The sequence below is a fragment of the Dipodomys merriami genome, unplaced genomic scaffold, assembly GCF_024711535.1.
Source record: "Dipodomys merriami isolate MVZ:Mamm:240054 unplaced genomic scaffold, mDipMer1.0.p SCAF_3, whole genome shotgun sequence".
Taxonomy (NCBI): Eukaryota; Metazoa; Chordata; class Mammalia; order Rodentia; family Heteromyidae; genus Dipodomys; species Dipodomys merriami.
This window is the reverse complement of record NW_027204492.1, coordinates 2,016,170-2,028,682: the sequence shown is the minus strand read 5'-3', so window position 1 is coordinate 2,028,682 and position 12,513 is coordinate 2,016,170. Positions and strand designations below refer to the sequence as shown.

Below are 12,513 nucleotides of genomic sequence, written 5' to 3'. Positions count from 1 at the left end.
GAAGGATACAGGCGCCGGCAAGTCTGTGTGGAACCAGAGTGAGATCCAAGGGAGGACATTGGAAGACTCCGCAAGGTACAAGGTTTCCCCAAAAATCCAGCCCTGACTCCTTTTCTACCCGTACACCACTAGAAGACATCAAGTCAGACGAGCGCCACCCCCCTCCCCCACCTTCCTCACCCCTCCCCCGTCAGGTAAATTAAAATGGCAGCCGAGGAAACAGCAGCACGTGGTATTCAGGCAAGGGAAAGGTTTATTTGCAGGCGCCTCTGCTCAAGTTGGAAGCCCACATAGCAGAGATAGAAAGGGTCAAACCACAGCTGGGCCTTGACTTATCAAGGCCAGGGGGCGGAGGAAGGTATGGCCACACCGGATACGGATGTGGGGGGGGGTGACTCCCTCCAAGAGTGTCGTTTACCTAGGTGACACAGGTGCTGGGCAGAGACTTAACCAAGAAGTGGGAGGAGTCTGCTCCACTTCCCAGGGTGGACTTTACATTCTAGCCTTTTAATAATTATGGTAAAGGATGCAGATAATCTCTGGCTACTTCCTGCTGACAAGGGGCAGTCAACATTAGGGGTAAAAGGCAGAAATGTGGTGTCCCCTGACCCCTGGAGAAGGCAGCAAGCAGCAGCTGTCCTTTGGTTGATGCAACTCTTTGAAGTCTGGAGTAAGTCTCCTGAGGCAGGGGGTATACAACAATAAAATGAAAAATATTACTGAAATGAAAAAATTAGATTCCAATTACTTGGGAGTAGCAATTGGGATGATGTAGAGAGGTGCTTGGAGAGTAGCTGGCTCAGTGTTACTGGGATCTTCAGGGATGCGAAACAGCCTTACCTTGGTAGGCCCAAGGGGGGAACAGGTGTACCTTGAAGTCAGTGTTGGTATAGAAGGGGCAGGAGCAGGAACCCTTTTTATTCTTGACAGATGAATCCACTGTGGCTGTCCCTTTAGCTTGACTGCGTGGAGGTGGTCCACAGAACCTGGTGAGGGCCTGTCCACTTAGGTGTAAACCAGATGGATTAAGGGTCTTGAGAAACACTTGATCACCAGGCAAAATTGGGGGAGTGGGAAAGGGGCCTTGATGAGGCTGAGGGAGACATTGATCGGCATGTTGGCGCAGCATGTGCCTAAGAAAGGTTAGAACGGGAAGGTAGTCTATTAGTGGAGGCTTGGTATTGTCAGTAGGGAAATTATCTATGAGAAAAGGTCTTCCATAAATTAATTCAAAGGGGCTAAGAAAAGTAGGGCTGCGGGGAGAGGCACGTAAGTGGGTGAGCACCAGGAGTAACAGTTCTGGCCAGGATTGCTGGAGCTCTAGCGAAAGTTGAGTACATTTGTTTTGAGGAGCGCATTAGCTCTTTCAACCTTTCCAGAAGACTGAGGCCTATAAGGAATGTGAAGATTCCACTGGATGTTTAGAGAGGATGCCACCTGTTGGGTCACTTTAGAGATGAAAACAGGTCTGTTGTCGGATTGAAGTGACCTGGGTAAGCCAAACCTTGGAATAATTTCTTTTATAAGGGCAGAGGCAACATTGTCAGCAGTCTCTGACGTTGTGGGATAGGCTTCAATCCATCCTGAAAAAGTATCTACTATAGTTAGAAGGTATTTCAGCTGCTTACATTGAGGCATGTGAGTGAAGTCTATCTGCCATTCTTCCCCTGGGGAATGTTCTCGAGCTTGGTGTGGTGAATGCAACGGGTCGGAGACCACCCTGTGAGGAAGTAAGGGAACAATTGGGGCAGGCTTTGGTAATAGCCTTTAGTCGGGCAGTTAGGCTAGGGCAATGGATTAAAGGTTTAAGAAGGTGGGAGAGGCTTGTATCCAATGTGCAGCACCTGGTGAACCTGGACGAGAAAGCTGTCTGCTTGTGTCTCAAGAAGAATAACTGGTCCTTCTAAGGACCACCACCCCTGTGCTTCCTGGGAGGCTCCCTGGTGGATAAGTTACTCCAGCTTCTGTGGGGTATATGAGGGTTGAATTGGAGGCAATACCAGAAGCAAGGGAGCTGGAAGTCACCTCGGAAGTTGTCTCTGGGCTGCAAGTTTTGCCTTCTGGTCTGCTTTTAAATTGCCAACTGTGATGGTATCCAGTCCCGTCTGGTGTCCCCTGTGGTGAACGATTGCTACCTGCTAGAGAAGGAAAGCCACTTCTAGGAGCTTAATAAGTGAGGCATTAGTAATGGGGGTCCATTTCAAGGACAGGAAACCACGCCCCTTCCAGATAGCTGCATGTGAATGAATATGTTAGCCATATTTTGAGTCTGTAGGCATATTTTGAGTCTGTATAGATATCAATCCTCTGATCCTTGGCTAGAGTTAAGGCCCTAGTTAAAGCTATAAGTTCTGCCTTTTGTGAGGTAGTACCAGGGGGCAGAGGGCTTCTTTCAATAGTGGTGCAGTCATTAACAATGGCATAACCCACAATTTGGCTGCCTGAGGAGGTAGGTGTGGACCTGCCATCAATGTACCAGATGTCTTCTGAGTCAGGAAGAGGAGTTTGAGATACTTGTAAAATGGGGTGTTAATTTTTCCAAGGTCTCTGTACAGGAATGGGAAAGAGGGTTAGAATTGGATGGAAGCATGGTGGCTGGATTGAGAGGGGAGTAGCTTTCTAGTGAGAAGTCAGGGTTTTCAATAAAAGTAACATGAAACAGCTGCAGGCAGGAAGGGGAGAGGGAAAGTTTTGTATTTTACATGGTACTGGTCCTGTAGTTGGGGGAGAGGTAGGTCGGCCATCAACACCCACCACTGAGGTCTGGGAGGGAAAAGTCTTGCCTTCATATTGAGATAGCACCGAAAAACTGGCTCCTGTATCCAAGAGGAAAGATACTAGCTTACCAGCTACATAGAAACATATCCTGGGCTACTCCATTGTGATGGTTTTGTTCTTGGGAGCCAGTGGTCCCAGGCACATTCATTCTGTAGCCAAGCAGAGAATCTGCGATGGGTCAGGCTCTTCCTGCCTGGGTAGACGGGGAGAAGGAGGGCCTGGCCTACCTTGTGGAGACAAGGAGGGACTCTCCAGTGTCCCTGTTGTCCACACCTTGGGCTGGGTCCAGGTAGTGGTCGTGATGAAGGGCAGAATTTTGCCCAGTGACCTTGTCCACACCTGTAGCATGATCCAGGCAGCGTATGTTGGGTGCCTCTTCTTGGAGAAGGCCGGATGGCAGCAGCCAGGATTTGATCATTCTCTCTCTTACAGGAAGTCTTATAGGCAATCTCCTGATCTCCCTGATTATTAAAAACCCTAAATGCCATGCTCACCAGATCTTGATGAGGGGTTTGAGGACCATCCTCAGCTTTTTAAAAAAAACTTTTTCCTAATATCAGGAACTGATTGGGTGATAAAATTAGTATTAAGAACCACCTTGGCCTCCAGTGACTCTGGGTCTAACTTAGTATAGCTCTGGAGCGCTACCCTTAGGTGTTAGAGAAACTTAGCCGGGTTTTCATTGGGCCTTTGAGTAATGTGGTTTTAATTTGTCATAATTAACAGGGAGATAGGCTGCCTTTTGAACGCCAGTCACAAAGCAAGTTATCATCCTATTTCTGTTTTCCCTCCCAGGAGCATTATGTTGATAATTCCAATTGGGCTCTTCTAGGCACAGCTGTTGCTCCCACTAGAAAGTCAATATCTAAGCGGTGGGCTTTGTCACATGCACCTGGGCAGCAATCCACACCCTTTCCTTTTCCTCAGCAGTAAGGGTGAAGGATAGTATTAGATAAATGTCCTGCCAGATTAGGTCATAGGTGTGAGCCAGGTTTATTATTAGAATCTTGGGCATAAGAACCCAGCCGCTTCTCAATCTGAGTAATATCGAACATTGAAAATGGAACATGCATTCTAATGATGCCTTCAGGCCCTGCCACCTCTTGCAAAGGGCACATGGAGTTTGGTGGAGGTTGTGTGCCACCGGTGAGAAACCAGGTACAAGCTGCAGGAGGGGAAAGGAGAGAGGGCCAAGAGGAGGAAGAGGAAGAAGGTGGAGAAGGAGCTGAAGGCCCACCAGGAAAAGGGGCAGAGTCAAAAAGAGGGTCAGACACATCAGGCTCTGGAGAGGGCTCAGAGTTCTCAGAGATGGGTTGTCCATGTGCGAGGAGGATGGGGAAAGCTGGGCAAGATTGGCAGAGAGCTGGGTTATCCCAGAGAGCAAAGAAAGCCTGAATATAAACGTCCTTTAACCATTTACTGAGAACAGCATAGTCCAGAGGTCCATCTTTGGCCCATTGAGAGCGATTATCCAGTTGATACTGTGGTGGGACTTCAGTGCAATAATACATTAGGCACTTTCTGTAGATGCAGACCTTAAGGGACAAGACACCCAAGGAATGCAGAAGGCATTCCAAAAGAGTTTCCTCCCTCGGGAGTGACTTGCAGCACCCCATTAAAAGCCCGGGAGTGAGTCAGTCTGGTGAGTGAAGGAGAGCTGACCAGGTGGGTGCACCATAGAGACGGGGCAACAGAGAACCCAGAGTTACACTCACCAGAGTACAGAAGTGGTGTGGATGTGCACGTGGAGGTCAGCAATGGTGTTGGTGAAAAGTCTCACGTGGTGTCTCAAGGCAGTTCAATTCGTGGAAAAGGAGTGGTCAGGAAATTCTAATATTCCCAACTCAAAAACCTCATCCGAGTCATCGCACCATATATGTTAGGTAAATTAAATCAGCAGCCAAGGAAAGAGAGCACATAGTATTCAGGCAAGAGAAAGGTTTATTTGCAAGCTGCCTCTGGTCAAGTTGGAAGCCCACGCAGCAGAGATAAAAAGGGTCAAACCACAGATAAGCCTCTACTTATCAAGGCCAGGGGTGAAGAAAGGTGTGGCCACATCAGATGCAGATGTGACCTGGGGCTGGAGGGTGACTGCCTCCAAGTGGTCAGTTACCTAGGTGACACACGTACTGGGTGGATACTTATCCAAGAGAAGGGAGGAGTCTGTTCCACCTTCCCAGGGTGGATTTTACATCCCCCCCCTTCCTCATCCCCTCCCCCACTCCTGCCTCTTGGAACTCTGGGAGTAAGGACCATAATCTGAGTCCATGCAGAATGAAAGTGAGAGCAGAGGGAAGACGAACCCCACCATGGCAACAGTAGAAGATACCCAGATAACTCAACCCACTCTCTCTGTGGTGTCAACTTTGCGTCACCCAGGGATATCTAGTGCATCTAGTCGGGGGGGGGCACCTTTACCCCTCTTCCACCTTTCCCCATCCCTTCCCCACCCCTCCTGTGTCAGGGATCCTTGAAATCTAAGCCTTGGTCTGAGGTCTGTGAAGCAAAGATGGAAAAACTCTGTGACAGGGTGGGGTGAAAGGTGAGGGTGGACCAAGGAAGCCCCTAAAGATGGAGTGTGCCAAAAAAGAAAAAGAGCTGGGTGCCAGTGGCGCAGGCCTGTATTCCTAGCTATTCAGGAGGCTGAGATCTGAGGATTGCAGTTCGAAACCAGCCTAGGCAGGAAAATCCGTGAGAGTCTTCAATAAACTACTCAGAAAAAGCTGGAAGTGGCACTGTGGCTGAAGTGGTAGAGTACTATCCCTGAGCAAAAGAAGCTCAGACACAGTGCCTAAGCTTAGGCCTGAGGTCCTGCACACACAGAAAAAAGAAAGAAAAAGAAAGGAAGGAAGGTGACACAGCTAAAAGGAAATGTGTTTATTACCTGTTTTATGTAACTGTAACCCCTCTGTATATCACCTTTACAAAAGGAAAAGAAAGTGCAAAGTCAACAGACTAACAGGTATTATTTGGAGGAAAGCCTGGGAAGGGCAATCAAGACCCCTTCAGCTGGGCTAAAGGGGAAACGGGGCATTCCCCACCTCTGCCCCTTAAACTAGAGGGAAGGGGCGGGAGGGGAGGGGAAATGATTCAGCATCATGGGCAGCAAGGACAGTTCTAAGATGTGTCAGTCAGAGGAAAAAGTGAGTGCTTTCATTTTAAATTATTTTCCATCATTGAGGGTTCCCAAATTAGACCTAAACGAGGAGCTTCAAGTCAATAGAGCCTCTCTGTCTGTTAGGAAAATGGAGGAGAAAGGAAGGAAACAGGCTTTACTCCATGTTCCACAGGTGAGGACTGTTTATTGAGATAGAGCAGTGAGGGACACAGCTGTCCCAGGGGCTTGGGAGACTGTGTGTCAGAGCTGGAATAGAAGCAGGGTTTTATGAAGTGTGAGCAAGGAGGCAGAGATTAATAAAAAAAAAGCCACTAGGTTAAAGGAGGTGGGGGCTTTTCGCTTGGGCCCACAATGGAATGTTTATAGCAGGCTTAGATCGATTGGCCTGCGGAGTCGGGCAGTCTGCACTTATCTTTAGTGGGTTGCCTGGTATCTGTATGCACCTGGGAAAACAGGGTGGGAGTCAATCCTTCATATTCCATCTTGGGATACATAGAAAGAATGGACCTAGAGGCAAGTCCTTCCTATAGGGTCTTAGGATACATAAAAAGAATTGGGCTGAGGAGGAAGCAACTTGTTGTTATAATGGGAACAAAGCAGAGTCCCATCATTTGAAACCCTGAATAAGTATAAAAATTGAGGAATATCTTGGCTACTTCCTGCTGACATGGGGCTGTCAAGAAGTCACTGGGGGCAGAGTCTTCAGGGTCCAGGTCTGCGCTGGGCAGGGCAGGGCAGTGTAAGCAAAGCCTCCATTTGCCTGCAGTAATAGGGTGGTCTTGATTTGCTCCCAGGTGGTGTCCTCAGTGAGGGTTGTCATACTGTTAGAAACTTGAAAAAGGTGAGATCAGGCAAAAGAATGACAAGGTGGTATGACTAGTTGATATGAATGACACAGGAAAACACACCCTGGGCACAAGCCAGAAAAGTTTCATTTGGAGCATAACCCAGTTGTGGCCTATTACAGGGAAGGAGGACTTTCCATATAACTGGACTATAGATGTCTGTACTACGTAGTATGGATGGGAAATAGAAATAGCAGGTAACAAAGGCAAGAGTAAGTTCCTATCCAGTTAGAATATAGGTAAGTATGGATATTCGATGGGTATACTTATGAACTATTTTCTTTTGATCTCCTGGCTCTGGTTGATTTTGAAAGGACAGCACAAAGTGACTCTATTCAGGATCTGACACCATCCCCTTTTAGCTGAGCAGTCCTTCCCAACTGCCTCTGTGTCGTCCCTGGTCACCAGGACCGTCCAGGTGGGTCTGGGGGGGTCTCTTCTTGCTGGGATGATATTTAGCGTTGCTCGTTGCTGGGATGACTTGTTTCCGTTGGCAGAATCCCACATCAGAGGGGTTGATATAGTCTGTGACCTTTTTAGTCCCAATTTAAGCAACAAGGAGATCAAACAGAGGTAGCTTTTAAGCAAGTTTACCTGCAACTTATTACTTAGGATAAAATAGGTAATGACAAACTCAGTAAACATGACAGTTTTAAAACACCAGCTGGCAGGGTACCAGTGGCTCATGCCTGTAATCCTAGCTACTTAGGAGGCTGAGATCAAAGATATCCTGGGCAGGAAAGTCTGAGAGACTCTTTATCTCCAATAAACCACTAGAAAACTCCAAGTGGCACTGTGGCTCAAGCAGTAGAGTGCTGCCCTTGAGCTGAAGAGCACAGGGACAGCACCCAAGCCCAAAGTTCAAGCCCCAGGACCGACCAAAAAAAAAAAAAAAACCAGCAACTGATTGAACATTCTAGGCTTAGATAGATTGCCCTGCTGGAGTCAGGCAGTCTGCACTTATCTTTGGTTGGTTGCCTGGTATCTGTATGCACCTGGAAAATGGGGGGTGGGGGTCAATCCTTCACTACCCATTCCTGACACCTTCCTTCAGCCTCAGAGGACCATGGGAGTCAGGGTGTTGATCTGAGGGGTACAAATGGCATTGGAAGACAATGGAAGATAGGCTTTGTTTGTCTGGGAGGACCCAGAGGGAAGATGGTGGGGCCCCCCAAAAGCCTGTTATATTACTGCTGTTAGTCCTATGTGGCCCTGGCACCATGGTTAGATGTGTCCACCCCTAAATCAGACTTGGAGGCTAGAAAAAAGTGAGCACTGTAGTTGGAGGGGATAGAGCCTAGATTTGCAGAAGAGGAGCTTAAACTCCAAGACAAAGAGGGACTCATCGAACCCTGTCCCCCCTGATAGTTCTGGGAGACCCCATTCAGATTGACCAGGCAGGTAATGCCTGCCTTCTGCTTCTGTATCTGAGAGAGACTAAGATTATCCCAGAAGGAACAGGATCTCAAGTATACAATTCAAGGGTCCAGACATAGGTGGACATCAGCTTTGCAATGTCGGTGGGGGGGGGGTATAATTGGGTGGGGGGAAGGGGGAGGCTGGGAAGGGAGGTGAAGGGTAAACAAAGGAGGAGGCTGCAATGCTTGGTAAGAAATGTATGCATTATCCTGCCCATGTAATTGTAGCCCCTCTGTACAGTATGTTCTCAAATAAAATAAAATAATATTAATTAAAAAAAAAAAAGGACATGGGAAGAGCTGAGATTATCCTAAAGGCACTCAGCCTTGTAGCTGAGTGCCAGCAGCTCACACCTGTAATCTTAGGTACTCCAGAGGCTGACATGTGAGCCTCACAGTTTGAAGTCAACTCGGACAGGAACATCCATGAGGCTCTTTTATTTCCAATACACTATCCATTCCACCACCACCACCACCACCACCACCCCCCACACACACATAAAAGCCGAAAGTGGAACTTTGGCCCAAGTGATAGAGGACTAAGACAGCACCAAAGCCCTGAGTTCAAACTCCAGGAGCCCACCCCCCTCCACACATGCACACAAACCACCAAACTCCAACTTGCCGTGAACCTTGGGAGGTTCCATGCGGTAATAAGAAAAATATTTCGGGCTTCTGCCTCTGAGTGTTAGCTATGTTTAACTTTGGAAGGAAGAACATCACCTCAGCAGATGGCGGGGTCTACAATCAGGAGACAAGGTGAGATACAAGGCAGAACTGATGGGACCAGGACCAGGCATTGGTGACTCATATCTGTAATCCTAGCTACTCAGGAGAACTGATGGGTCCCAGATCTGCCCCTATTAGTCTGTTTCCTGCAGTCCACAAGATTGTGCAATCTGAGGGAGGAAGATTCAGGCTATCATAGAGTAGAGCTTCTGCCTGGAGTAAAGTGGCAGACCCAAAAGCAGGAATGAAGGGATCTTGCACTCCAGATCACAGAGGGTCCTTGCTCCTCCTATCAGACCTTGGAGTTTCTGGGCAGAGTGGCTAGATTCAGGGCATGTGCACTTCTGCCTTTGGTATATCAGAGAGGAGTGGGTCTTGGTCTACGAGTGTGGTCTCTGGTCAGCAGGGCCCTAAGGAAAGACCCAGAAAACCTGTGATCTAAGATATAGGAAATTTACTCTTTCAGCCCAGGGTGGCTCTGAACAGGAGTGTGGGGATATATGCCACCACAGGCTTTCTATTTGGGGTTCTGGTATTTCGAGGAAATACATCGGCTTAGCTGTGAAACAAATGTACAGAACAGCAGAGGAAGAGGACGAAGGCCTTGTGAGGACTAAGTCTGAATACCTTAAGGACACTTCAGACAAAAGACCCCTAAAACCTGCCTCCTTTGTCATCCTAGGGAAACTCCTGCAGGGGCGTCCAAATAAGCTATCTTCTCATTTCTGTCTATTAGGTCTTAGGACCCTGAGACCTTTCCATAAGAGGAGGCACTAGGAGAGCAGAAGGGACCGTACCTGGTCAGCAGAGGAAGGTGTCCAGGATCTTCCAGGAGTTAAGGTGAGGAGAGGAGGGATCATCCTCACAAAAACACATGGGAGCCCAGCCCCAACCTCCCAGCTATGGGAAAACCTGGGGAGCACGTGGATTGGCCTTCCCTCGGCTCCTCTTCTGGTATCTCACAAAAAAAGGGTTCTGGTGTAAGGGAGGTAGCCTCGGGTCATCAGAGAGTAGTTCCAGACCTTGCCATTTATCAAGACATGATCACCAGATCTCCCATGTACATGCTGCACAACAAGTTTGGTCACTGCTTGCTGCTGCCCCCGAACAGTTGTAGCCCTATGTGGGGACCTCTGGCTGACTTTTGTCAGTATTAAGGACCAACTGCTGGCAAGGAGACAGATGGAGGCTCAGAGTGGGTACAAAAGGAACAGTCACCTCAGAACAGTAGGATCTTCAAGAGTGCAGCCCACCCCACTTTTATAGCTAGAGGCCCAGTGATGGTTTTGGAGGCTGGAGACTCAGGGAAGGAAGGAGGAAAGGAGGGCCGATCAGGGCTGCTTCTACCAGCTTTAGCAACCAGGAGCTGAAAGCATGGTCTAAGAGATTGTCCTCAGGTCAGAGAGGAGATGACGCTCAGGCAGGGTTAGAAGTGCACACTATGAATTTGTACCAATGGCTCACCCATGTCAGAACACAGGAGACTCCTACATTGCCCAGCTCCACATGCTGTATAGATAGCCCTACGACCCTAAGCTCTGGGAGCCACCTGCCCCATGAGAAGCCACACCATTCCTTCCTCAGGCTCTCAGGGAAGAGACCACCAGGAAGCCAGGAGCCTGCCCCCCGCCCCAAGAAAACACCAGCAATAAAGCATTTGCTAGAACACCAAGGGTGGAGTTCTAGGCTGAGTCCACTCACGTGCTCCCTCTCTCCCCAGGTCTGGGAGTCCGCATCACCAAGTTCTTGCCTGCTGTGCCCAACCACAGCCATGATGCCTTATCGTCAGAGGAGCCGGCAGGGCGAGCGTGAGGAAGACTCTCAGGACCAGAGAGAGGCGCGGCAGGGCCTGGTGGGTGGGTCCCCGGTCCCGGTGGCTGAGGAGGTGGAGGAAGCCACTGCTGTTGCCTCTTCCTTCAGCTCTGCTGTGATCCCAAATACTCCAAGTGAGGAGCCTGCTCCTGGGTTACCAGGTAGTCCCCAGAGAGCCTCCTCTGCCCCCAGTGCCTTGGTTTCTGCTGCAGAGAACCAAGTCAATCAGGGCTCCAGAAACCAAGAACAAGAGCATTTGTTCCTTGGAGGTAACCAGGGCATTATCCCGCGTAACCCTGAATCCTTGCTAAGAGAAGTTCTAGCCTTGGTGCCTTTCCTGCTCCTCAAGTATTGCAGGAAGGAGCTGGTCACCAAGGCACAAATGCTGGAAGTCATCACAAATCACCACGAGTACTACTCTGTGATCTTCTGTAAGGTCTCTGAGAGACTACAGCTGATATTTGGCCTTGAGCTGAAGGAAGTGAATCCCACCAACCACTCCTACATCCTTGTCACTTCCCTGGGGCTCACATATGATGGGATAATGTGTGATATCCAGGGTGTGCCAAAGACGGGCCTTCTAATCATGATCTTGTGTATCATCTTTAAGGAGGGCAACCGTGCTTCTGAAGCCATGATCTGGGAAGCACTGAGTAATATGGGGGTGTATCCTGGGTCACGGCACTACCTTTATGGGAATCCCAGGAAGTTAATCACTGAAATGTTTGTGCAGGAAAGATACTTGCGGTACCAACAGGTGCCCAACAGTGAACCTGTTTGCTATGAGTTCCTGTGGGGTCCAAGGGCCTACTTAGAAACCAGCAAGATGAAAGTCCTGAGTTGGTGGGCTGTATTCAGTGAGTGTGAACCCACCTGCTTCCCATCCCTGTATGAAGAAGCACTGAGAGAGGAGAGAGAGAAGGAACAGGACCCCTACGCATGAGTCAGAGTCAAGGGCACTGGGGGGAAGGGGGTGTTTATATTCCAGGGCCAAATCCCGTGGTACATGATACCCATTGTTCACTTTGTGTTTGAAGACTGAAGTCAGCCTTCTCAGTAGCGGAGTTTTAGGGTGAGTTGAGAGGAACGTATGGTGTGCCATACAAGTGACTTCGAGTTGACCTCTTGTTTCCTTTGGAATTTTTCAGTTGGCCCTTTTAATTGAAGGTTTATTCAGCTTCATAATGGAAGGTTATGAATGACAGTAGTCATACATTTATTGCTGTTAATATAGTTTAGGAGTGTGACTTGCTAATTGTTCAACTAATTTGTAAACTGTGTTATTTTGTCACTGAGGACAGGTTAACATGGCACTGGAGTGAGTGTGTAATTTCTTGGAAATGGAAATGATCCAGCAGTAAAATACATGGTATAGAGAAATGGAGAAATAAAAAGTTCATTCTTGCCTGTCCTTATTTTTTTCTTCCCTGTAACATTAAAAAGTACGTTTGTTGACCTGCGTTTATTTGACTTTTATTTGAAAATGCATTAAAGTGTATCTCTATAAATGCGTCCTCAAACTCACCATCTCATTCTTCAGACCTTCACTAAGCATCTGCTGTTTGGGAGGCCTTTGGTGAGTGGTGAAGATATTAGTAAGCTATGGTCAGTCGGGTCCATCTTTCTCCAAAGAAAGTTGTGGTCTAGGAGCAGTACCCATATTAGTGGATATTCAGATGTCATCTAAAATGTGATGAACAAGAAAGTGATTGGGGAGGAGGTTGGGTTCCAAAGGAGAGCAGCCCAGTGTCAATGTCCTGCGCCAAGGCAGTTTGTCAGTTGAGGAAACTAATTCCTTCCATGAGGGTTCATC

General features: G+C 48.3%; 1 protein-coding gene across 1 annotated transcript; it reads left to right on the top strand.

Moving 5' to 3' along the window:
• On the top strand, positions 1-12,094 carry LOC138839296 (melanoma-associated antigen 10-like). Its single transcript, XM_070038871.1, has 3 exons — positions 1-75; positions 9,625-9,728; positions 10,609-12,094. The coding sequence occupies exon 3, from the start codon at positions 10,660-10,662 to the stop codon at positions 11,641-11,643; it is 984 nt and encodes a 327-aa protein (XP_069894972.1). The 5' UTR covers positions 1-75; positions 9,625-9,728; positions 10,609-10,659; the 3' UTR covers positions 11,644-12,094.
• Positions 12,095-12,513: the final 419 nt, after the last annotated feature.

What these genes read in the sequence shown, in the direction of transcription:
- LOC138839296 (XM_070038871.1), top strand. Translation starts at nt 10,660, where the DNA reads ATGATGCCTTATCGTCAGAGGAGCCGGCAGGGCGAGCGTGAGGAAGAC.